The following is a 26582-nucleotide window of genomic DNA, read 5'->3' as shown; positions in this document are numbered from 1 at the left end:
CAGCTGGGATGAGAGTCAGCACCTCCAAGTCCGAGGCCATGGTTCTCGACCGGAAAAAGGTGGCTTGCTCCCTTCAGGTTGGGGGAGAGTTCCTGCTTCAAGTGGAGGAGTTTAAGTATCTTGGGATCCTGTTCACGAGTGAGGGAACGATGGAGCGTGAGATTGACAGGCGGATCGTTGCAGCGGCTGTAGCGGTCGCTGTACCGGTCCGTCGTGGTGAAGAAGGAGCTGAGCCGAAAGGCGAAGCTCTCGATTTACCGGTCAATCTACGTTCCTACCCTCACCTATGGTCATGAACTTTGGGTCATGACCGAAAGAACGAGGTCCCGGATACAAGCGGCTGAAATGAGTTTCCTCCGCAGGGTGGCGGGGTGCTCCCTTAGAGATAGGGTGAGGAGCTCTGTCACCCAGGAGGAGCTCAGAGTAGAGTCGCTGCTCCTCCACATCGAGAGGAGTCAGCTGAGGTGGCTCGGGCATCTTTATCGCATGCCCCCTGGACGCCTCCCTAGGGAGGTGTTCCAGGCATGTCCCACTGGGAGGAGACCTTGGGGAAGACCCAGGACACGCTGGGGTGACTATGTCACTCGGCTGGCCTGGGAACGCCTCGGGATCCCCCCGGAAGAGCTGGGGGAAGTGTCTGGGGAGAGGGAAGTCTGGGCATCCCTGCTCAGACTGCTCCCCCCACGACCCAGCCCCAGATAAGCGGGAGAAAATGGATGGATGGATGGATAGAATTGCATAAAGGTTTCCTAAAAATGTCAGGGAAACTCATCTCTGATGTAATACTCACAGAAAATAATCAACTCAAAATCGTTTGTTTTACACAAGCTTCCTGCAGTTATTGTGTTCAGGATTTAGGTTAATTGATCAGTTTATCAGTTGTTTTGTACTGTTATTATTATGTATTGAATATAATATAAATATAAAATAAATATGCATAAAATACTTACTCATTGACGGAACAGGGGTCCCTTAAGAACAAAGAAATCACTCCTCTAAAAGTGTTTAAATGCCAAAGCAACAGCAAAATGCTTCAAACACTTTTTCAGCCCTTTTATTTTAATGGTGAATGGTAAACAAAAAAACAGCAATATCACCACCATCTGGTAATGCCAGGATCAGACCACACAATATTTTTGTCTTTGTCTTCAATTCAGTTCAATTTTATTTGTATAGCACCAAATCACAACAGAAATTGTCTCAGGACACTTTCCATATAGAGCTGGTACAGACCAAACTCTTTCATCTACAGAGACCCAAAAATTCCCTCATGAGCAAGCACTTGGCGACAGCGGTGTGGAAAAACTTCCTTTTGACAGGCAGAAACCTCAGGAAGAACCAGGCCCTGGGTGGGCGGCCATCTGCCTCGACCCATTGGGTGAGAGAGAGAGCAAGAGAGAGAGAGCGAGACAGAGAGAGGCAGACAGAAATGCAACTACAGTAACAGTAACAGTGACAGTGGATGTAATAATAGTAGTAGCAGTTGCAGTGGATGTCAACCAGGGCCATGGCAGGAGCAATAATCCAAATCCAGATTCAGCCGCTAAGTTAGCAAAACACTATGGTAGGACATGGAAGTGTGCAGATGGAGAGGGAGAGAAAAACAGAGGAGTTCAGTGTATCTTTGAAGGTCTCCCAACAGTCTAATGCTATAGCAGCATAACTAGGGCTGGTCCAGGGCAAGCCTGAGCCAGCCCTATTTATAAGATTTATCAGAAAGGAAAGTTTTAAGCCTAGTCTTAAATGTAGAGACAGAGTCTGCCTCCCGGACAAAGACCAGAAGATGGTTCCACAGGAGAGGAGCTTGATAGCTAAAGGCTCCCGTTCTGCTTTTGGTGACTTTAGGAACCATAAGTAAGCATGCATTCTGGGAAGGCAGTGTTTAAGTGGGGTAATAAGACCATTTATGGCTTTGTAAGTAAGAAGAAGGACCTCAAATTCTATTATAAATTTTACAGGGAGCCAGTGCAGAGCAGCTAATATTTGAGAAATATGATCTCTCTTCCTTGTTTTTGTCAGAACATGTGCTGCAGCATTCTGGAGAAACTGGAGAATATTCAGCAACAAATTTGGGCAGCCTGGTAGTAAGGAACTGCAATAATCCAACCAGGAAGAAACGAATGCATGGACTAGTTTTTCTGTATCGTTTTGAGACAGGATGTGCCTGATTTTTGCAATGTTACAGAGGTGAAAAAAGGCTGTCCTTGAAATTTGCTTTACGTGGGAGTGAAAGGACATATCCTGATCAAAGATAACTCCCAGGTTCTTTACAGTGGTGCTGGAGGCCAGTACAATGCCATCCATAACTGCTATATCATCAGAAAGTCAGTTTCTAAGGTGTTTAGGCCCTCTTGCTCACCATGGCAGAGCTAATCATCACAGTGACCATAAACTCTTGGTGGCTGGCAAGGCGAGATGTATCACACCTACTAATCACGGCAACTGTCAATCACGGCAAGATAAGCATTATCTTGCCGTGATGCTGGTGGCCTTGTGTTGCCAAAAAAAAAAAAAGAATGTGGATGTGCTCCTGGGTAGGATGGAGAGGAAAGAATGGGCTGTCAGTTCTTTCGCTGTGCTCCATCTCCTTTGTATTCATATTTACGATTTCTTTTTTTTAATTATTTTTAATTAAGACAAAAAGACAAACACAAAACAATCTGAGAAAGACAATGAACAACTGAGTGCAACGGATGAAGCTCCAGCCAGCAGGAACTGGGCAGACCCCAAGTGGATATTATCTCAAATTGATTATGTTACATGATAGTAATATTACAGTGGTGAAGTATGAGAGAGTCAGAGATAGGAAATAAATAAATAAATAAATAAATAAATTATTAGGAGAACAGTGAGTGTGAATGGATGAATAGAAAAAAAGGAATACAAAAAATGGGGGAAATAATCATGACAAACAACAAATATTCAAAGAAAAATAAGTAACAAGAATAAATTAATTTATTGAAGTAGTTTGTCAGTGTTGGGGAGGTTGTGGATGTATTTGTACCAGTTTTCGTTGATAATCACAGCAACAATAATATAATATGAAAATAATGGTAAATGGACTGTATTTGTATAGCGCTTTTCTAGTCTTAAGACCACCCAAAGCGCTTTTACAAGTCAAGTCTGCCTTCACCTGTTCACATTCATACAGCAGCTAAGCCACCTGACCATTACAAGCGTTATCCACTCACACACCGATGGCACACTGTTTTGGGGTTCAGTATCTTGCCCAAGGATACTTTGGCATGTGGACTGCCAAGGCCAGGGATTGAACATCCGACCTTCTAATAGGTGGATGACCGCTCTACCTCCTGGGCCACCCCAAAGAAATAATGATACTGTTGGTATTATCTGTAATAATAACAATGACAAAATGTGAAACAAACATACACACCAATAAGGTGTATAAGACATTAAACATTATGACCACTGACAGGTGAAATGAATAACACTGATTATCTATTCAACATGGCACCTGTTAGTGGGTGGGATATATTATATGGCATTTTGTGCTCAAAGTTGATTTGTTAGAATCAGGAAAATAGACAAGCATAAGGATTTGAGCGAGTTTGACAAGGGCCAGATTGTGATGGCTAGACGACTGGGTCAGAACATCTCCAAAACAGCAGTTCTTGTGGGGTGTTCCCGGTCTGCAGTGGTTGGTATCTATCAAAAGTGGTCAAAGGAAGGAACTGTGCTGAACCAGCAACAGGTTCATGGGCGACAAAGGCTCCATGATGCTCGAGGGGAGCGACAGCTGGCCCGTGTGATCCGATCCAACGGACTACTGTTGCACAACGAGTTGGCCTCCAAATTCCCCAGATCTCAATCCAATCGAGCATCTGTGGGAAGTGCTGGACAAACAAGTCCTATCCATGGAGGCCCCACCTCGCAACTGACAGGACTTAAAAGATCTGCTGCTCACATCTTGGTGCCAGGTACCACAGCACACCTTCAGGGGTTGAGTGGAGTCCATGCCTCGGCAGGTCAAGGCTGTTTTGGCAGCAAAAGGGAGACCAACACAATATTAAGCAGGTGGTCATAATGTTACGCCTGAATGGTGTATACCATATGACTCAACAGACGAGAAAGAGACATAAAGACTAGTGCTGTCAGGCGATTAAAAAAATTAATCTAATTAATTACAGGATTTGTAATTAATTAATCTAATTAATCGCATTTTAATCTCATATCTGCTAAAGGTCCCCAAATAAAGAATTTGAATTCTAGGACATTACAAAATTGTAGTGCATGACTTATCAATTGAATACACCAAGAAGAGAAGATTTGATATCCACATTTTTATTGGTGAAGTGTGCTTCATAAATGAAATTCAAAAGAAAAAAGGTCAAGCACATCAGCGAACCAATTAGGCCAGGTGCATTATTCAAAAATGCAATAAAACGGTAGCTGGAAATTAGAGTCAGATGATGCTATCTGAAACGCCTCTTTTAGGCCCTCGTCTTCCACGATTGAAATCGGCCTGCAATCAGCAGCAACCCACTTTGCGATTGAGTTTGTCAGTTTTTCTGACAAACTCTTCTCATTCTCATTCTTCTCATTCGTTTTCCTAACTCAGCAAGTGTGGGTTGGCGGAGTGAGCTCACGGTAGCACTAGCGGCACTAGCAGCAACTACATGTTTAGCGTTTAAATGATTCAGGCTTTGTAATTCAGGCTGGAGCTGCTACGGTGATAAGAAAATTCTTTTTTTACACAAGGTACAAATCACTGCGTTCTTGTTAATAGTCCAGTCTTTGTTCTTTTTATAAATAAACTTGCCGTTCAAAGGTCCAAGTAGGCTTGCCTCGCTCTCCGGTGTCGCATCCATGTCTGTTGTCACCCTGCTTTTGACTAGTGGCGCAGGTAGGATGCGACCTGCCACTGCAGCCTATACGGGTCACTCAAAGGGCCAAATTTCAAATGCTTGTGCATTGACTTGGCACTCATGATTAATTGTGTTAATTTTTATAGCGCGTTAATTTGCAGCGTAATTAATTAATCTAATTAACGTGTTAAACTGACAGCCCTAATAAAGACTAAATGTAATAGAAATATATAAACCCCATTCCCAAAAAAGTAGGGACATTGTGAAAAATGTAAAATGTGAAGTCACTGTTACTGTGACTGCATGTCTGTCTCTCTGTCTCTGTCTCTGTCTCTCTCTCTCTCTGACTGCATTTCTGTCTGTCTGTCTGTCTGTCTGTCTGTCTGTCTGTCTGTCTGTCTGTCTGTCTGTCTGTCTGTCCCTCTCTTGCTCTTCCTCTCTCACCCAACCGGTCGAGGCAGATGGCCGCCCACCCAGAGTCTGGTTCTGCTCGAGGTTTCTGCCTGTTAAAAGGAAGTTTTTCCTCGCCACTGTCGCCAAGTGCTTGCTCATGGGGGAATTGTTGGTTTCTTTGTAGATAAAAGAGCTTGGTCTGTACCAGCTCTATATAGAAAGTGTCCTGAGACAACTTCTGTTGTGATTTGGCGCTATACAAATAAAATTGAATTGAATTGAAATTGAATTGAAAATAGACACACAACGTGGTCATTTGCAAAACACTGAAACAATTTAATTGCAAATAGCACAAATACAACATATCAGATGCTGAAACTGAGAAATTTCATTGTTTTTGTAAATTTTATCCTCTTTTAGAATTTGATGCCAGCTACACATTTAAAAAAATAAAAGTTAGGACTTCCTTTCAGAGTCTTTCTGAAGTAAAGGGGGGGGGGGGGGTTCAACACAGTCATTGTTTCTCAACGTAAAAATTGCTTTCAATTTGTCTTTCAATTAAATGTGGGGTTTCTTTATTTTGCAAATCATCACATTTTCTGTTTCTATTTACATTTTGCACAGCATCCCAACTTTTAGGGAAACAGGGTTGTGGATTTATGTCATAATTATTAATGTTATCATTATTGTTGTGAATCTTATTAATATAGGACTGCAGATAATTGTCATTATTGATTCTCCCCCTTTTCCCATTTTTTTCCCTCCTTCTCTCCTTCCCCCCTCGTATGTAGGTTTGCATATATGTAAGCATGTATGTATGTATGTATAGATTTCTACATGTGTTGATGTACAATTACAGGTATTTGGCAGATGCTTTTATCCAAAGTGACGTACATATGAGATTTCTTTTATTTATTTTTTTCCTTTTACAAAGCATTTTATAAAGTAACACAAACTGAAAACATGGGGTGTTTTCTGACACAATATTACAGCAAATTAATTACCAATCACGTGCATTTCGATATAAAAAAGAAACATAAACAAAAGAAGGCTGTTTCAGGGAAATGTATGTTTTCCATTGCTTCCATATGTCATTGAATTTAGGTTCCTGGAGCCTCATTGAGAAAGTGATTCTTTCCATTACATACACATCGTAAATAATATCATACTGAAAGGCAGCTGTTGGATTCCCTGTCCCATTTTTGCTTTATATATGTGGTATTGACTATTTTTATTTCCTGCAAGCCTCTATAGAGTCTAGAGATGACCCTAAGCATGGAATCTGTCCTATAAGCACTAATAAACACTTTTAATAAACTGTTTTAGAATGCCTTTTGACTTTTGAACATAGTGCTGTTTAAATGGTGGCGTACCTGAAGGAATCTAAAAAAAGTCACTATTGTCAAGACCATGTTGTCTTTTCAACATCTGAAAGCTCTTCAGTGTTGCCTGATTGAACAAGGTACAATATGAGGAGAGACCTCGGCTAATCCATCCCCTATAATTGGCATCCATCTTATTTGGAGCAAAGTCAAGATCATAGCAGCACCATTTCAGGATCTTTACCTCTTCTAACATATCATTTCTAGTGATAACATTTAACCATGTTTTCAGAGATAAGTTAATCCATTTATTTCCTGTTCGATCAGGCGTTTAGTCTTTTATCCCCTATTCTTGCTTGAATCGGGATCATTCCAGATATGTTGTCTTCAATTTCCTTCCATCTTGCTTTGTAAACCTATGAGATTTTTCATACAACACAAGCAAGGTTCTAGACTGGAGAACAACAAGAATATGTGCACTAATGCAACTTTCTGGTCCAACTGGACATAGGTGCTACAAGACAATGCTACAAAGTAGTGCAAAGAGCTTGGTCTTTAGTCTTTTTCTAAAGATCGCACAGGACTTTGCAGAATGAATGGAGTTTGGTAACTCATTCCACCACCTGGGAACCACAGAAGAAAAGAGTCTAGCTAGAGACTTTGGGGTTTTTGGAGGTGGCAGCACCAGGCGCCTCTCCTGGGCAGAGTGTAGTGAGCGGGAAGGAGCATAAACCTGAATAAGGGAGTTCAGGTGGGTCGGAGTGGTTTTGGTGGCAATTTTGAATGCAAGCATCAAGGACTTAAACTTGATGTGGGCAGCAACTGGGAGCCAGTGGAGGGATATGAACAGCGGATGACATTCGCTCATTTGGGCTGGTTAAATACCAGACGAGCTGCCACATTCTGCAAAGGTTTTAGTGAGCATGTTGGGAGCCCTGCCAGTAAGGAACTACAATAGTCGAGGCCTGATAGTACCAGCACTTGTACTAGGAGTTGTGTTGCATGCTCAGACAGGTATGGTCTGATCTTCCTGAAGTTGTACAGGGCGAATCGGCATGACCGAGCAATGGAGGCCACATGCTCTTTGAAAGTTAGCTGGTCATCGATCAAGACACCAAGTTTCTGGCAGATTTAGACAATATGAGATGTATCCAAGTATATAAGTGGTTTTCCATTAAAAAGGTATCAAGAGAGATGCAAACAGGTTTGTAAATGATGAATTAGGGGTAACCAGATGGAGTAGGGTTCTGTTTCAGTGTTTTTGATGGAGGTGTATACATTTTCCATGGAAATATAATCCAAAAGTATTTTTGTCCAGTGTGCAATATCTGTAGTGTTCCTTGATTTCCAGTTCCCGAAAATAGTTTTCTTGCTGATAGTTAGTTCCTCAAGAACTAATCTACTGTTGAATTTCTTTAGGTTGATCATTGATATGTGTCCTAGTAAGCAGAGTGAAGGGCATAATGGGATGTGGCGGCCCAGGAAGTCAGATAGTGACTCTTCCCAATTTCTTTCCAAAAGTGATTGATGGGTGTACAGTAAAGGGCTGGGCTGTTTCATGTGCAGTTTGAACAGATTTCTGAGGAGAATCCCATTTTCAAAGTTTTTTGCTCAGTGAAATGGCCTTTGTGGTGTCTTATTTTGTGTCAGTTATAGGTTGGCATTTTTTGTCATGAGGTAATTGTTTTTTTGCAAATTTGGCTATGACATTGTTCCATACATTTTGAATAGAAGTTTTTTGTGGAAGTGATGTTCAGAGCCTGAAAGAGGAAGGTCAAGGTTTGTGACTGTTATGTTACATTTTGTTTGAATGGATGAATTAAGTTGTAGGTTTTCCAGAGATTGCCCCTGATGCTGTACTCCCAGACCAAGTGGAGGAATGAAACCAGGGCAATGCTGAGGAAGATGTTTTTAGGTGTGTGATGCATGTTTTAAGACTATGTGAGGAAATTAAGTGTTTTTTCATTACTTACAAAATCAGGATTGTTCTAGATTGGAGTGAAATTAGGTGGTGCAAAAGTAGTGTAACTTCTACCAGGCTGTCAGAGGTGCTGCTATTGTTAATGTTTTGAAACAAGGATGATGTTTTATAGAGTGACAGAGAAAAGATAAATCTGAAATATATAATATACAAACTGTTATCCCGCCATGTGTGATTTGATTGATTCAAGCGATATCATTTGAATATGTACTGAAGTTGATTTGCCAGAGAGTAATGGAAAACGTTTTGGGTTCTTTAAGTTCTCGTGTTTTGCAGAGTTGCCAGTTTGAGATTCTGGGTGTTGTTTTTTCCAATAGAATTTAAAGATAATTGAATCAAGAGATTTGAACCAACAGATGGGAGGTTGGGTTGGAATCATTGTGAATAGATAATTTGTTTTAGGGAAGTATTGTATATTTGCTGGTTGTTGTTCTAACTATTACGGATTGTGGAAGCTCCATCCAGCTGGAGAAGTTGTCATTAACTTTAGCGGGATGTTGAGTTGAGTCCAAACAGCTCTGACAGACTGATGAAAGCATTAATGCCTGAATACATGATATGATGTGTGCTAAACGGATCGGTGGTGTGCAGGCTGCCACATCCCAGCTGTTACAATGTAACAGGAGGATGAAAGATTTCTTCCAGTTAATGGAATTGTCAGAAATTCTAAAAATGTTTGAATTAGTTTACTTGATTCTTGTAGTGGTGATTGAGGGTTTTGTAGGAATAGTAATACGTCAGCTGCGTGGAGTTTAATCCATCCACAAATCCAAAACTATTATGGTTCCTGTTGGTTGTAATGATGAGTAATCCATTAAATTAAAAAGTCTGCACGTGTTGCTGCATGAGTGTCTACCTTCGATGAAGCCAGTTTGATCTGGATGACTTGTGGACAAGGTGACTTTTTCTTTTCTGTGAGCTCGTGCTTTAGTGATGATCTTTATATCCACATTGAGGAGTGAAGTGGGGCAGTAACTAGATGTTGTGTCTTTTTATGTTTAAGTAGGAGTGAAAGTGTAGCTGTGTCCATGGTTGCTGGAAGTCTTGAATTTTGTTTCATTTCATTCTTCTGAAGGACAGCACTAGAATGGACTAGACATGCTTGTAGAATTCAGCAGGAGAGCCATCAGTTCCTGGTGCTTTGCTATTTGGCATAAGATTAAGGGAAGTAGAGAGTTCATCTTGTGTTTGGTTTAGTTTGTTCTTTACTAAGCTGTAGTAAATCAATGCTTTTTAGAAATGAATTGATGTCCTCTAGAGACAGATGAGTGTGAGTATAAATTAACATAAGAATCTCTGGAGATTTTATTTATCTCTTTGCATGAGTGCGTTGGCTTCCCAGCTGAGTCCTTAATGGCAGAGATTTTTTTTAAATTCAATTAAATTTTTTGATTTGCAAAGTATTTGCCAGATTTGTTATTATGGTGAAAATCTAAGTCTACTCTTTATTAGGTACACCTATTCAATAGCTTGTTAACAGATAGCTACTCAGCCAATCACATGGCAGCAACACAATGCAATTAGGCATGTAGACGTGGTTAAGACAACTTGCTGAAGGTCAAACTGAGCATTAAGATTGAGGAAGAAAAGGGATTGAAATGAGTTTGAATGTGGCATGGTTGTTGGTGCCAGACGGGCTGGTCTGAGTATTTCAGAACTGCTGATCTACTAGGATTTCCATGCACAATCATCTCTAGGGTTTGCAGAGAATGGTCTGAAAATGTCCAGTGAGCACCAGTTGTTCAATTCATTTTTTTTTCAATTAAATTTTATTTGTATAGCGCCAAATCACAACAAAAGTTGTCTCAGGACACTTTCCATACAGAGCTGGTACAGGCCGAGCTCTTTTATCTACAGAGACACAACAATTCCCTCATGAGCAAGCACTTGGCGACAGTGGCGAGGAAAAACTTCATTTTAACAGGCAGAAACCTCAGGCAGAACCAGACTCTGGGTGGGCGGCCATCTGCCTCGACCGGTTGGGTTAGAGAGGGAGAGCAAGAGAGAGCGAGAGTGAGACAGACAGAAATGTAGTCAGTCAGACAGTCAGACAGACAGACAGACAGACAGACAGACATGGCTCCATCCTGCCTTGTATCAGTGGTTCAGGCTGGAAGGGATGGTATAATGGTGTGGGTGATATTTTCTTGGCACACTTAGGGCCCCTTAGTACCAACTGAGCATGGTTTAAACACCACAGCCTTGTGGTGTCCATCCCTTCATGTGTACCCATCTTCTGATGGCTACTTCCAGCAGGATAATGCACCATGTCACAAAGCTCAAATCATCTCAGGCTGGGTTCCTGAACATGACTATGGCTGTGTCCCAATTGAGGGGCTGCATCCTTCGGAGGACCCAGCCTATGCGGCCCAAGGAGGCCACGGCCTCGGAGGCTCCTACGTCAGCTGCATCAAATGCATCAAACGGTCTGGACTTCGGAGCATTTCCTGATTGCGTCACGACATCATAACTTCTTCCCTCCTAACCCGGGAAAAACACACGTACGGAGACAAAAATTCAACAGACAACACAACAGAAACATAACCGAGAGACGACGGAAACATAACAGACGACAATGGAGCCAGAGGTTTTGCGACACCGGCGGCTCGTTTATCTCCGGTTGGGAGAGCGCCGTGGGGAGGTAACATTAACCGGCTATTTTAACCCATATTAATGTTCATACATAGTTACCATAGTTCGTGGTAATTAATATACCCGTTAATAAATGATACCATTTAGTGACAAACGCTTGCCATATTAACTGCGGACTGACATGTCATTTAACCGTGAGTCTTGATACAGGGTTCTGTATGCTGTAATTTTAATGCTATGTTTTCAAGATCTGAAAAGTGCTTGAATTGAACAGTTAAATGTGTACGAACCCTGTAAATAACCCTGACTTAATTCAATAGCCTATTAAAAATGTGTTATTAAACATCAGAACCATATTGAGAAGTCAAAGTGTAATAGATTGAGAAATTAAGCATCATTGGTCTAAGCTTTAACATTCACTAGAGTTGTCATATCAACTAAAATTCAGTTGCTCTTGTTTAATCCTCCTGTTCTTACCCTCCTTTCTCCATCCAGGCAAGGGCGATGCACTGCTGCATAAACATCAGTGTTCCTGTTCTGCTATTATTTTTCAACGATCATGACACCAGACAAGATTTTAGGCTGAGCAGAGAGTCCCTGGCGGTGCTGCTGGAGCTTCTCCACCAGGAAAGGCGACACGGATAGAGACCTTGGTCTGTCTCTTCTGGCTGGCGAGTGGGACATCCTCCAGTTGTGGTGGCAAGGGTGTTTGGGATGCCTCGCTCCACTGTTCACCGCATCGTCCATCGAGTTACTGAGGAGGTGGTGGCCATTCGCCACAGGGTCATCTACCTCCCCAAGGCCACAGAACACCTGGTAGCAGTAACTCAGGGGTTTGCAGGGCTGGCAAGACACAGAGCTTTTCGAAAAGCTGCTGGAGCAATCAACGGCTGCCATGTGAGGATCAAGCCTCCAAGTGGTCCTGATGGTCACTGTTATCGGAACAGGAAGCTGTTTGCTTCAATAATCTTGCAGCACCACCAGGGACTCCTGCTCAGCCTCAACTGTATATATGTTCTCTGTAAATCTGCAAATCTCTGTAAATAGTAATTTCTGCTGATCTTTTGTAAATAGTTGTACATTTTAAGAATGCCCACTTGTAAATAGGAATATTCATGTTGTATCTTTGTAAATATCTGTAAATATCACAGAAAAAATAAACTGAGTTGTCACTGAAAAGTAGTTCAAAAGTCTACTTATATTGTAAATAAGAAATGGAATAGATAATGTAACAAGGTTATAAGATTTTAATTTAGAACACAATATTTTTAATTAACAATTTAAATCTAACAACACAGAACGTAATCAAACAGAAAAAAACATTAAAAAACCAACACCTGTCAATCATTTTCTGTCAATCCCATTTTTTGCAGGATTGTTCTAAACATGAGTGAAGCATGACAAAAGGTAAACACACAAGATCACATTATCACAGATATGTACAGATTCACAAAAAGTGAGGACAGACATAAAATTCCCATCCCCACCCCAAAACAACATTCATTTGATGTGATCCAAACATTATATTTGTACTTTAGTCTTTGTACAGGATTCGGGTTCCTTTATGTAACTTTCACATACAAATACAGTATTCATTTATGCCTCAACAGTTACCTCCATCCGAGTGTGGCCGTGTTTTTGGCCCCTGTAAACGGGTGGTCGTTTTGACCACGGAATTTAATAAACTCCTCCATCTGCTCCTTGCTCACAAAATGACATGTAAAGCATATTTTCTGTTATGTCAACAGACAAAATTATTGTTCGATATAATAACGACAATAACAATAATAATGATGCTGCTGGTGCTGTTGGTCGCTATTGTTAAAAAAAAACAATCGGTGCGCAACACATCTTGGGATATGTGAGGCCGCAAAGGATAGTAGCAATATATCCTCTGAAAACAGGGAAAAGGAGGACGCATTTGTCGGCTGCATTTGGAGGACCCTTCGAATTTGGACGAATTGGGACAGCCTTCGCGCAGCGCTATGACGTAATCGGCCTTCGAATGCATCCTCCGAAGGATGCAGCCCCTGAATTGGGACACAGCCATTGAGTTCACTGTACTCCAATGGCCTCCACAGTCAGCAGATCTCAATCCAATAGAGCACCTTTGGTAAGGGGAGATTTGCATCATAGATGTGCAACTGACAAATCTGCAGCAACTAGGTGATGCTATCATGTCAATATGGACCAAAATTTCAGAGGAATGTTTCCAACACCTTGTTGAAAGTATGCCACTAAGAATTAAGGCAGGTCTGAAGGCAAAAGGTGGTCCAACCCGGGACTAGCAAGGTGTTAAAGTGGCCAGTGAGTGCATGTATCAGGAATTGAGTTTTCTCATTTATAATGTAATTTATTTGGTATTTCAACTTTCTTAGTTTGTTCTGCATTTCCTCTGTTGGGTTGCCTGCATTAATATTTTCAAAATGTCTGATTTTTTTTTGATCCAGTTCAGCTTCTTGGTCTTTCTTTCTTTCTTTCTTTCTTTCTTTCTTTCTTTCTTTCTTTCTAACCGGAAAATTTAATTCTTTTGCATTCACTGTGGCATAGGCTTCATGCCCCCTCCCCTCCAACTGTTAACCATGCCGATTTATGGAATATTTCTTGATGCTAGGAAACAGTGCAGTTACAATATGTATCTACATCCTTTGCTGTGTGTCAAGTTGGAGCACCTATGTGTGATTATATATGGGATTACAAACAATGCCTTGTTCTAACGTGTATCATAAACCATCAGTGTGTGCTGCCTTTCAGAAATCATTTTGCATGAGCACATTGTAAGGAAAGTATTTGTTTTCATTTGGGGTGCTACCTCTGAAGAGGAATATTAATAACTAAATTTATTCAGTGAATCCATTGACCTCCATCTCTTCTTTAAAGAAAATACACAGAACAACAACTTATTGAGAATTTGTTAACCTACTATCTGTTAACACAGGACAATAAAATTACTGGTAATCACACTCTAATGGTCAAAGTGGAACAAAGTAACATATGCAGTGACATGGGTGATGGTGAAAGAGAGGATATGGGTGCACTTATGGGTGCACAAATAACTAATAATAGGATATATGGAGTGAAATTTGAGGGTTCAAATTATTATTTTGACATTGACCCCATCAAATGAACTGCAATGGACTGCATTTATAGACTCTACTTTGTCCACTCAAAGAGCTTTACAACACATGCCACATTCACTCACACATACACTGATGGCACATGATCTGGAGCAATTCCTATCTTGTCCAAAGACTTTTCTACATGCAGAATGGAGGATCCAGGGATCAAACCACCAACCCTCTGACTAGTGGATGATCCGCTCTATCTCCTGAGCCACAGCTACCCCATAAATGAGCAGGTAGTAAGACGGGTTTGTGTAGTTTGAAGTGCGTTGGTTGCTGGTGATTTACTTGGTTGGAAACAAAATGTTGCAGCTGGGAAACCCTCAAAATTGACTCCAAGGTAGCTTTGGAAAAACTTGGCACTGGCATTGAACTTGTGTGTAGGAACACACAAGTTCTTGACGTGATTCACACCAAAACATGACCGTCATGTTCAAATCAGTGCTTTTTTTTTCAAGTTTGATTTTAATAGCAAAAAACATACATGTAAGAAAAATAAATAAAACAACATGCATTCTCCATCTGCAGTCAAGACAAAATCTGCTCTGTCAGTATGAGTGTTAAGGCATGTCAGCAGATTGTGGGATGTTCATTCTCTTTTTCTCCATCCCCAGGCCATGTGGAAGCCAGCATATGACTTCCTGGTCACATGGGCCGCTCAGATCGGCGACAGCTACAGGGATGTGATCCAGGAGCTTCACCTAGGCCTGGACAAGATGAAGAACCCTGTCACCAAACGCTGGAAGCATCTTACTGGCACACTCATCTTGGTCAACTGCCTGGATGCCTTGCGAAGCTCCGCCTTTAGTCCCGCTGCTCAGGACGACTGTGCCATCTAAACTCTCTCCTTTATGACTCAATGTTAATCCTGCTGGTGTTTGCTTATACCAGTTCACTTTACTCTTCTGGAGCTTTTTAAAGGTTTTACAGTTTGAAATGCTGCTTATCAGCTTTCGGCTCACTCTAAATGCCACTACTGCTGTCATATGTTATTGTTTCATTCATTTCATTGCAGCCTTCATCTCCCCTTGTACAGGGGAACATCGCCACATCTCTGCAGGTGCTGGCCAAACAACATAATGCTGCATGGAGCTCACAGTATTCATGAAGGACTATTTCAAAAATGTTGTGTCTTGCATAGTTATGTATTTTTGTACTCTTATTATGACACAGCATTTTTAAAGCAACACTTTCAACCATTTTGTTAAGAAGTGTGGATTGAACACCAAGAAAGAAAGACACTTTTTTAAGAAAGGACACTTTTCAATATTTTACCATTGTTACTCTAGCCTTGTCATGTGTCAAATCTGTTCTATTTATTTGTACATGGAGGAGGAGGTTACTTTTTCTCCTTCTTTCTTCTGCAGCATAATACAGTGCACGGCACAGTTGCATAGGAATATAGAAATATATAGGAAAGTTCTGTGGTTCAGAAAATGTCGTGCCAAAGGAAAGGGCTGTCAGTTGGCGAGGTAAAGCTTTGGAAATATTCTAAATAAAGTACTCGTAAACTGATAATATTTTAAGATTTTAAGTGGGGCTTCTTGTAGATGGATAAAATACATTTTGCTTTTGATCCCTTGCACACAACTGACTGTATGAGTACCTTATTCAACCCCACTTAATTTTTTTTTTTTTTTTTTTCAAATTTATTCAGAGTTACACCAACTTCAAAATGCACTGGATGTGTAGAATTCACAGAAAACCTCCTCTGTCTTGTTTGAGTTCATGTCAACAACAACAGGAAACACAACAGCTGTTAGTGCAGTGCCAAAGCTTCTGAGCTGTTCTGTAGGTCCTGGCTGAAGAATGATGTGCGCATTTATGCACAAGGCACATCAGCCATAGCTTTGGTCAGGGTCTGATGGTAATTATTGACCTGTGTTGTGCCACACATCTACATGTCACATACATACATACATACATACATACATACATACATACATAACATATCACCTGGTGTTCATCAAAAAATGTAGTTTGCTCATCTGTCATGGAGCTAAAATATGATAATCCTTCATTAGGCCAAAGAGGACAAATTTGCAGCATTACAGCAGCCAAGGGGATGGTGTAATTGTAAGAAATGTGAGCAAAAAAAGCTATCATAAATAAGTAAATAATCTCAATAATTTACTGGCAGTGGCTGATTGCACACACATAGGTAATGTTGATATTACATATAAGTGAATTCAAAGTGGTTCACTAGGAGCAGTGTTGATTGTAAATAGTAATGGGCTGTATTTATATAGCGCTTTTCTAGTATGATGACCACTCACAGCGCTTTTACATCACAAGTCAGCGTCACACCTTCATACTATGTCAGCTAAGCCACCTGCTCATTACAAGCGTTATCCATTCACTCGCACTCACACACTGACTGCATAATTTGGGGTTTATCTTGGCCAAGGATACCTCAACATGTAGGGATCGAACCAGAGACCTTCTAATAGTGGACTAGTGCTGTATCTCCTGAGCCACAGCCACCACAGTGTAAAGGCAGACAATAGCAGGAAGGAAGGACCTGCATTATCTCAGACTGTCACTGAAGGAGCTGCCTAGTGCTGCCAGAGATTTGCATGGGTTGGGACATGTGTTCCATCAGGAATGATAGCTCAACCATTATTCTCCTTTCATCACAGAATAGAGCTACCCTTCTTGGCTTTTCTATTAAGTTTCTATGAGTTAACAGTTGAGATGCTACTGCCCAAGTAGACCACTCCATAGGTGACACCACAGTGAAAAAAAGGTCCACAGGATTGGCCCCTGCACTCAAAAAATCCGTGCTGTGGAGTGGTAGGTCACCCCTGTGTGGTCCAACTTGCCCCTCAGAAGTGTGGGCTGTATGATCTGTGTAGATGACAACATCATCCACCCCAATCCCTGTTTGATAGGGGAACTGTAGTGGGTCAATTGATAGTCTCACCAGGGGAAGGAGATAGACAAGAACCACTTTCTCTAGTCCAGCTGTAGCTGTTGAGGTTCTTTGGGTGTGGAGTCTTTAGTACGGGTATAACACACGAGGCTTCAGATTTAGGTTGAAGATGTGCTCAACTAACCTGCACAACTGGTCTGCACAGGATTTTAGCTGATGCCATTCATATACATTTTCGCCTTGATCTTCCTGAGTTTGTTCCTCATCTCTGTTGTAGGGACGGAGTGGGGCTGTGGTTGGAGGTTGTGCATGGGTGGTTATGGCATTGGACAGGGAATTCAGTGGATGTGCAGATTGGCTTTGACCTGAATGTTTTGGGAAGGGGGATGTAGGTAGGGGTGAGGGAATACCCAGGTTGCCGATGATGGGCGTTGCAGAGAGGACTGGTCAGAGGGAGAGACACATACCTGAACAAATCCATTGAAGGAATAGTTCAGATCATTCACCCTGTTTTGGTCCCCTCCAGGCTTTTCAAGAATCTCCAGATTCTGTGTTCTGCTCCAACTGATTCTCCATCTTCCTCCTGTAGCTGCTTTTTTCCATCACTGATTCTTCTCTTCATCTCCCTATGCAAATTCTGCAGCTTCTCTTTGTTTCCTGACCTTCCTGACTTTGAAAACATCCAGCGCTCATGCCCAGAATAAGAAGGGTTAGCCATGTATTCTCTCCACTGCAGATGTAACTCTGCTAACTTTTTAGAGAGAGATCTCACATTGTCCATGATGATCAGACTGGTTTGTAATGTCTCCTCCTAGTGTGGTACTCAGCCCTGATACAGCATCCCCATATCTTCCTCCTCAGCTTGTTGGGGAATATGGGGCCTCTTTCCAGGAAGCACTGACAGGTTACCGAGAAGTATCAGCTGGGCCCCGGTATAAACAATGGTGCCTTACCTGCCTTCAGGATCCCCAAATGACATTTGTAAACAATGCTAAAAGCAGAAGGACAACCAGCGCAAACTCAATGACTTTCGTTTAAAAAATTATTTTTACGTATGAAGTACTAAAAAAAAAAAAAAAAAAGAAAAGAAATTGAATTGTTTTTTTTTCAATGAGTCGATTTAAATAATTGTTATTTTTAGCCTTATCCTCCATTATAACAACATTAATCATTGATTTCTCAACTCTTGACCATCTTCTGCCTGTATTTCATTTGTTTGTTAATCAAAGTCCTTTTTTACCTAAGCTTGCCAAAAAGAAAACAGCTCGACACAGATTACCTTGGACAATGTTGATACCACTGTTGTAAAGACACTTTATTTCAAAGCTTCTGGTTTGGTTTTGTCTCAGTAATGCCTACTGTGAAATGTGGTAGTGACACATCCAGTGTTAAGTTTAAGGACCTTTTCATGACTGCATACTTTGTGGAAAAGAAATAAAATGTAAATATTTGTACACCCCCATTTGCAGCCTGTAGTAAAATGTTCCCTGTAAAAGCACACATCGACCTGAACATCACAGTGTAGACGTTTTGTTATCTGAAACAGGAGCAACAGGCCATCATGTTTTGTGTATCACCAGTGTTCTGTTCAGAAAAAAAAAACAAAAACAAATAAACATGTGAGATAATGTGTAGTGGAAGGTAAAAGGATGGTGCAGGAGGCATGACATGGACAGAGAGAGCTGGGTACAATTAAAGCAAGAACAAGAAAGACAACTTGGAGATTCAGATAACTGAAATGGAGCTGAACTTTGTTTCTGGTTTCACTTGGCAAACCATTACAACTGACATGATAAAAACAGGTTCCATCTATCTGGTCTGTGCAAGATTAACAAACAGACTCACCATCCATGTGAAAAAAATCATCAGAATAGAGTTGAGTTGAGAAGGGCCACTGATTCCAGAAGTGTTTTTCCTTATTCTGTATTTCCATTTCATTTTTTTTTCTTTTATGGTATCCTTAAGGTGACTGAACATAGAAACATGGGACTTTCTTAGTGTAACAATCATATATTTTATGACCATCAGTTTTAATCATTTCAACTTATCTGTCAGTCACCTCTAAATACTACACTGAGCTTCGTGTGCCAGAGCGGTAGCAAATTCAAAACACTTAACTGCAGCTGTGAACAAACTCCACAAACAAGTTGAGAATTCAACAGTGTTTTGATTTAAGATGCAGATTGAAAGGAGCATAATCTGTAGCTTCAGCTGATAGTCAGTTGCACACATCACAGAATTTTAAGCTTGGTGATTGGATGTTTAATTCTGAAATGCATTTTAGGAGATAAAGATGTGCAGAACGCTGCAGCACGTGTCCTGACAAAAACCAGGAAGAGAGATCATATTTCTCCAATACTAGCCGCTCTGCACTGGCTCCCTGTAAAGTTTAAAATAGAGTTTAAAATTCTCCTCCTTACTTACAAAGCCATAAATGGCCAGGCACCTACTTATCTTAAAGAGCTCATATTACCTTATTGCCCCACTCGAACACTGCGTTCCCTGAATGCAGGTCTACTTATGGTTCCTAAAGTCTCAAAAAGCAGAACAGGAGTCAGAGCATTTAGCTATCAAGCTCCTCTCCTGTGGAACCATCTTCCAGTCTTTGTCCGGGAGGCAGACACTGTCTCTACTTTTAAGAGTAGGCTTAAAACTTTCCTTTTTGATAAAGCTTATAGTTAGGGCTGGCTCAGGCTTGTCCTGGACCAGCCCCTAGTTATGCTGCTATAGGAATAGATGGTCGGGGGACCTCCAAAGATACACCGAGCTCCTCTGTCCTTCTGTCCCTCTCCATCCGCACGCTTTCATGTCCTACCACGGCATGTTACTATTAGCTTCTTCCCCGGAGTCTCTGTGCTTGGTCGTCTTGCAGGTTCCACAGTGGCTGAATCTGGATTGTGGATTTCAGCTGCGTCTCCTGCCTTGGCCCTGCCTGACATCCACTGCAACTGCTACTGCTGTTATTACATCCACTGTCACTGTTACTGTGACTGCATGTCTGTCTGTCTGTCATGTCTTGTCTATAGCTACATCTTTTGTCAAAGAGGTGGCACAATCACAAAATTCTATTTGATGATATTAGTAATATTGTTACTTCTGCATCACCTGCTGTTCAGAATTTTTTTAAATGAGAAATTTCTATCTTTTTTTGTTGGCAAGATGAACAATGCTAGAGTTGTCTGTGGCACCTTACTGTGGAATTCTATCACCATCTCCTTTGTCTTGCAGGCATTTATGTGCAGGTGGTTCAGTTTACACCATCTGACATCTGTTGGTGATGAATTCCCTGCATTCCAATTTCCCTGTCATACATGCCCAACGATGGCTGTGTCATCTGACAGCTTCTGGATGTGACAGCTGTCAATGTTGTGTCTGAAGTCCAAGGTGAAAAGGGTGAAGAGGACAGGAGAAAGCACTGCACTCAGCGGAGCCCCTCATGCTACAAACTACCTCATCAGACATGCAGCTGCGAGGGCTCACATACTGTGGTCTCTTGGTGAGGTAGATGAAAGTCAGGCAGCAGTCCGCTCCAGCTCCTTCCAGCTTCCCCCTGAGCATTGATGGTTGCATTGTGTTGAAAGCAATGGAGAGTCAAAAAACATGACCCTCACTGTGGTGTGGGTCCTGTTGAGTGAGGTGGGTGGAGGGGCATGAAATCTCTGATGTCGAGTAGAGGGGAGTTAAGTGGTATGGGGAGGGAACTGCTGGTGTCAGGGATCTGCTGGTGGTCTGGGCTCTCATTGACTGGGGGACAGAACAGGGGTAGAATCAAATCTGTTGAAAAACAGATTTCATTTCATTTGTCCATTCTCAATCTCCATATTCTGGGCCCTTCACGCTGTCACTTCTGTGGCCTGAGATGGTTTTCAGGCCTCCTCAGACCTCTCTGGCGTTGTTCCCCTGAAGGCTCTCCTCCATCTTCCTCCTGTAGCTGTCCTTGTCCCTCCTAATCTCCTTTATCAACTGCTTCTGCACCCTCCTCAGTTCATTTCTGTTTTCAGTTCAAGGGGTTTGTTGTTTGGGAAACACTGTACCTTCCTGGTAGGCACAGTGTTTTCCACACAGAAGTTGCAGCCAATGTCCTCCCTGTGTGTACTGCACAGCACTTCCCAGTCAGTGGCGTCAAAGCAGTCCCTCAGTGCCATACTGGACTCCCCTTACAATCTTCTCACAACCCTCATGGTTCCTTAACTGTGTGAAAACTTCCTATGGCCCTGCTATTATCATTGTGACAGTGAAGCATGCATATGTGGTGACTAGAAGCTCACATAACTTCACAAAATTATTGTTGTAATGTATCTTTCCACCTTTATTACTGAACAATGTATTGCCGATGACAGAAATACATCAACATGAGCACAGGAAACTCAGGGATTGGATGAAGTGCTTCCCAAAACACCTTCCAACCACCAAGCCATTTCAGCGAGATCAAAGTAAGCTTGGATAAGAGCTAAGCTAACCCAGTTTGGACCTAAGGCCCAATCAACTCCTAATGTCCATTTATATATATCCTTTATTTAACTAGGTAAAAGCCTCATTAGGATTAAAATCTCTGCCAAGAAGGCAGCATAGACTCAGTTATAAGAACAATACATTAGAATTCACACACACTCAGTATGCATTCATTACAGTAAGTGAAACAGTTTGCAACAAAAATGGGTATTTATGGTTTAGACGAGTACAGCAATTTATCAGTTGCGCAAGGTTGAAAGAGTCACAGGTAGATTTGAAGTTTTCAGAGGCAGATGATAGCCAATCCCAATTAAAATCTCCAGCAAGGAGAATCTCATTAAAATTTAAATGATATTTCCTTTGTTAGGGATGATAAGGCCTCAGTGCTTGCAGAGGGAGGTCTATAAAATGCAACAATTGTAATGAAATGACCCTTGAAAAGTTCCATTTTGTTTGAAGGAAAACAAAATTGATGACATTAGACTCAGGCTAACTTAGGAACAGGAAATTGGAGACTGTTGCTCCACATCTTCATAGAGATTACGGTGTCATCATATCATCCCAGATCAAACTCTGCAACATCAGAATGCAAGATTCTGGTATGACAAGGGAAGGTGGACTCTTTCCATCAAAACTGACAACATTTGAGCAGCACCAAGCATAGTCATCATGTGTGGCGCTTTGCCAGATGAGCCTAATTTCTGTGCTCACTCCTCGGCAAAGAGTTAGCTGTCAAGTCTACTCTGCCTCCAAAGGACCAGCCACTCTCAGGATCCAAAAAGGATGCAAAAAGAACCACAATGAGAGTTAATGTGAGGAAAGTTACTGGGCCTGATAACATCCCTGGCTGTGTACTAAGAACATGTGCCACCAACAAGTTGATGTCATCAGTGGCATTTTTAGCACATCACTGTCACAGTGTCCCTATCTACTTTAAGACAGCCAACATCGCCTCTGTACCTAAAAGTCTGCAGTATCTAGTCTAAACAGCTACTGACCTGTGGCACTGATGTAGTGCTTTGAGAAACTGGTGCTCCAGTACATCAACAGCATGCCAGCCTGCATCCTAGGCTTGACCAAGCATGAGTGATCGGTGAGGTTAGAAGCCTTTGCAGATCCAAATGGACATTAAAATATCCACCCAGCTACAGCCTGCTCACCCTGCTGCCATCTGGAAAGTGACACATAGATATCTGCTGTTGTGCTATGAGAAAACAACAGTTTCTTTTCTTAAACTCCTCAACCCATTTTTTTGCACTCCACTATGAAAAAATTATTTTTCTTGTGCAGCATAAAGGGACTACAATTTGTATTTCATTGTGCAACCCAGTGTGGTAGAATGAAAAAATTGAACCCTGATATCTTACAAGTGTCTCACTTTTAAAATGTCATTGGCGCTATTGGTCCTTGTCTATATTCAACAACTCTCTCCTTTTGTGCTGATTGTGGCCTGTTGGGATGAAAAGATGATGTGTTTGGTCACTGGTGATTGACTACAATGAGAGCAGATCTTAATCTGAGTAAAAATGAGAGTGAATAGTGACTTGGTTATAGGGGACAAGGTAAGACCTGCCTCTTTACTCTGATAATTAGGAGGATTTCTACAGAATTTTCTTTTCCTCACTCTCCTCTCATTCCTTTTTGTCCTTTTTCTGTCTCTTGCTTTCTGTGTTGTTAAAGCAAGCAGATGTTGACTGAATACACAGATTAATGGAGGAGAAAAAAAGAGCCAAAAGGAATGGAATTAATTATAGTAGAGTATGGGCTAAGATGCTTCAAATCCCAGCCTGGAGTGCTGATAATGAGCTCCCCCAGGGTGACAGGGCCCAGAGAACATCATAGAGCTTTGTATTCAGCTTCAAATCCAAAGATAATGTGTACAAAGAGTGGACTCTGGGTTCACTTACTTGACATGTTGACTTTTCATTGTCATTCCAGGCTGTTTCTTCCCTGGGATTTCGGTTTCTAACAGTATGCTAATTTGGTTTAAGATTATAATGTCCAAAGAATTGTCTTGAATATTCTTGTGTTAGATAAAGAAATTCTTGTCTTAAATATTCAAATGAGTTCATAATTTATTTGTTGTAGTACACCACACGCTCATGGGTTTTGCTGACACTGAGCCTTCGGTGATTGTTGCACTATTACTACTACTACTCTGTAAAAATAGTCTCCCAAGTGAAGACAGTATGTTTCTCACTAAAATTCTTCCTAAGTTTTATTTACATATATTATGTGTGACTCTGGACAGATTGGCATAAAACTGTTAAGTGGTAATAGTAGCGACTTTTTTCTATTTACTCTTCACCAGTTTACAGACAAAGAGACAAGCATTATATACCTATATATATTGTGACGACCCTTCCTTCGTGCACCAGCTTCTCTTGTTCTTGCTGCTGCTCTCTCCTCTGTCTGCAGGAGGGTCATTAGTGGGATGGGCCACACCTGGGCCCAGTGTGCTCTTCCCCTTCAAATAGCTGCCTCAGCCTGCACTCTGTCTCTTCTCCTCTCACCAGAACAGACAGCACCTCAGCAACATGAGACCCTCATGAAGTTCTTTTTGTTTCTTTCACACACACCCACATTCACACGCACCAATACATGCATTACACCACTGATCCTCAGACCTTCTCTTCATTTGCTTGTGTTATTGTTAAATAAATTAAGTTCTTTAGCCCACCACCTTGTGTCTGTCTCCCTTTGTTTTGTTTTGTTTTTTGTTTTTTTTAAGTTTCAAGTTTATTTATACCTAGCCAAAATGATAAACATATACAATTTAGACCAATTAGACATCTGCAATGGTCCTTTGGCATGTATGAATGGGTCCCCCAAAGTAAGCTATTGAAAGCTTTTGGTAGGGGGCCCAAAGTTCATGAAAGAAAAACAGTGCACAGTGTGGTACCATACAGAGATATGCAAAACATTAGACATGACAATGCAGATAGACAACCACACAAATACATACAATCAATGATACAATCATCCCAATACATCCATCATACAGCTAGGGTATGTTATAAATAGGTAGACAATAGATTTGCTTTTAGATTTCTTTTAATGGCAGAGAGTGAACATGGCATCTTCAGATCATCATCAAGTTTGTTTCAGATCTGAGGCCCCCTGCAGACAACACTCATACCAGTACAATGTAAGCGCCGTTGTTTACCTGTTATGAGGTGTTTTTTCCCGGATTGGTGTTGGTGCTGGGGGTGGCAGACAGGGAGCAGACCGGTGAGTCTGGGATTTGGACCATTTACAACTTCAGACATTATGCTAGCATTATGGAAGAGATTGAGTTCAGTAAGTCTTAAGAGACCATAGCAATGAAATAACAGGCGAGTAGTAGCATTTACAGCAGACCAAGACCATAGCACGTATGACTTTTTTTTGTAGGCTCTCAAGTTTGAAAAGGTAACTGGGGAAGGTATTCGACCGTATGACATTACAGTAACTCAGATGAGGTTCAAAAAGGGTTTTGTACATAGTAAGTAATGCAGATAATGGGAGAGAATGTCTAAGCTTGTAAAATAGACCAACATACTTTGATAACTTCTTTATCACATGATCAATGTGGTATTTAAAGTTGACAAGTTCATCAATGTGGACCCCCAGGAATTTTGTGGCTGACATGATCTCCTGCCCATCAATATTGATACGTAGCAGTTGAGTATTAATTTTCTTTCTGTTTGAGTGAAATACAACATATAATTTGTTTTGCTGACATTGAGTGATAGTTTATTAGATTTAAACCAGACATCCACTTTGATTAACTCTTTGTTTACAGTGTCTTGGAGAGTGAGTAGATTCCTGTGTGAGGTGAACAAATTTGTATTGTCAGCAAAAATTATCTTGTGAACAACACTGATGGAATTAACAAAATCATTGATGTATAGGATAAATAAGACTGGCCGCAAAATTGAACCCTGGGGGACCCCACAGTTTATGTGCTTGTGTAGCCACTACTTGAAAAAAACAATTTAACCAGATTAACCAATGGTTAATAAGTAGCTACATAAATATCTCACACATAGGCCTGATAAGGAGGATGGTAAGCAAAACACAAATGCACTTTAGTTAGAACAGAAAAAACAGATTTATTACACATAACACAATAATGAAAAAAAAAAAAATCAATAACCCCAAAATAATTGTCTCTTTCCTTTCCAGTTCTGTTAAGTCAGGTCAATATGTTTTTTTGTTATAGTCAGATCTCAGTGCAGTTAGGGGGCCCCTTTTTAGTCTTTTACGTTCACTCAAGCTTATCTGTCTCTTTGAGTGGAAATCCAGAGCATACCAGGACACCATTGGATTGTCTCCCTCCACATACAACAGCAGAGTTCCTCACCGAACCTCCCACTCGATGGAAAATCTTCGTGGTCGTCCTCGTCAGATAGCAACAACACAAAAAACTAACCTGCATACCATATAATTAACCTTAGTTAATATCAAATTGTCTCTCTCAGTATGCAGGTTAATCTGGAAATCTTATCTATAAATTACTTCTTCATGCTCACTGCTGGCTTACATGTTCACATATTAAACACAGCAACATGCCCATAAGTATTTCCTGAGCAATACTGTCCATCAGCAGCAGTAACTTACATTACAAAATGCTTTACAGTGCCCTTTGTCTCAGTCACACACGTTTCTCCGATTGTTTTTTTTTTTTTGTTCAATGCTCACACACGTGTTAAGCTAGCATTAACTAGCACTAACCAAGAAGAACAATTTAACCCACCGGAGAATTTAAACACTTCAACGTTAATTCTCCTTGCTTGCTTCGGCAACCAAACATCCCAGAAATAACAGGTAAGTATCTCTAGAACAATATTAAACCGTCTAAAAATCACTTTTCTCCTTTTTTTTTCCTCCTCCCGTAGCATCAGAGCCAACCGAAGTCAACGTAAAGAGCACAACAATGACCCTATATTATTTATTTATTTTATTTTATTTAGCTTCCCAGCCCCAGTTACAAGCTTAACAGGGTAGTGTAAGACGCTGGAATGACCTGGACTTTTAAAG

The 26582-nt window shown here is 41.1% G+C and overlaps 1 protein-coding gene across 1 annotated transcript in view; it reads left to right on the top strand.

Moving 5' to 3' along the window:
- LOC139340178 (SH3 domain-binding protein 4) overlaps positions 1–15481 on the top strand; it is an 80005-nt gene extending 64524 nt beyond the window's left edge. Inside the window, exon 5 of the mRNA XM_070975833.1 lies at positions 14851–15481. Within this exon, the coding sequence (XP_070831934.1) occupies positions 14851–15075 (225 nt within the window). The 3' untranslated portion in view covers positions 15076–15481. The remainder of the gene's footprint in view (positions 1–14850) is intronic.
- Positions 15482–26582: the final 11101 nt, after the last annotated feature.

Source organism: Chaetodon trifascialis, chromosome 12, assembly GCF_039877785.1.
Source record: "Chaetodon trifascialis isolate fChaTrf1 chromosome 12, fChaTrf1.hap1, whole genome shotgun sequence".
NCBI classification, from domain to species: domain Eukaryota; kingdom Metazoa; phylum Chordata; class Actinopteri; order Chaetodontiformes; family Chaetodontidae; genus Chaetodon; species Chaetodon trifascialis.
Note: the sequence above shows the minus strand (reverse complement) of the source record. Positions and strands in the feature narration are given on the sequence as shown.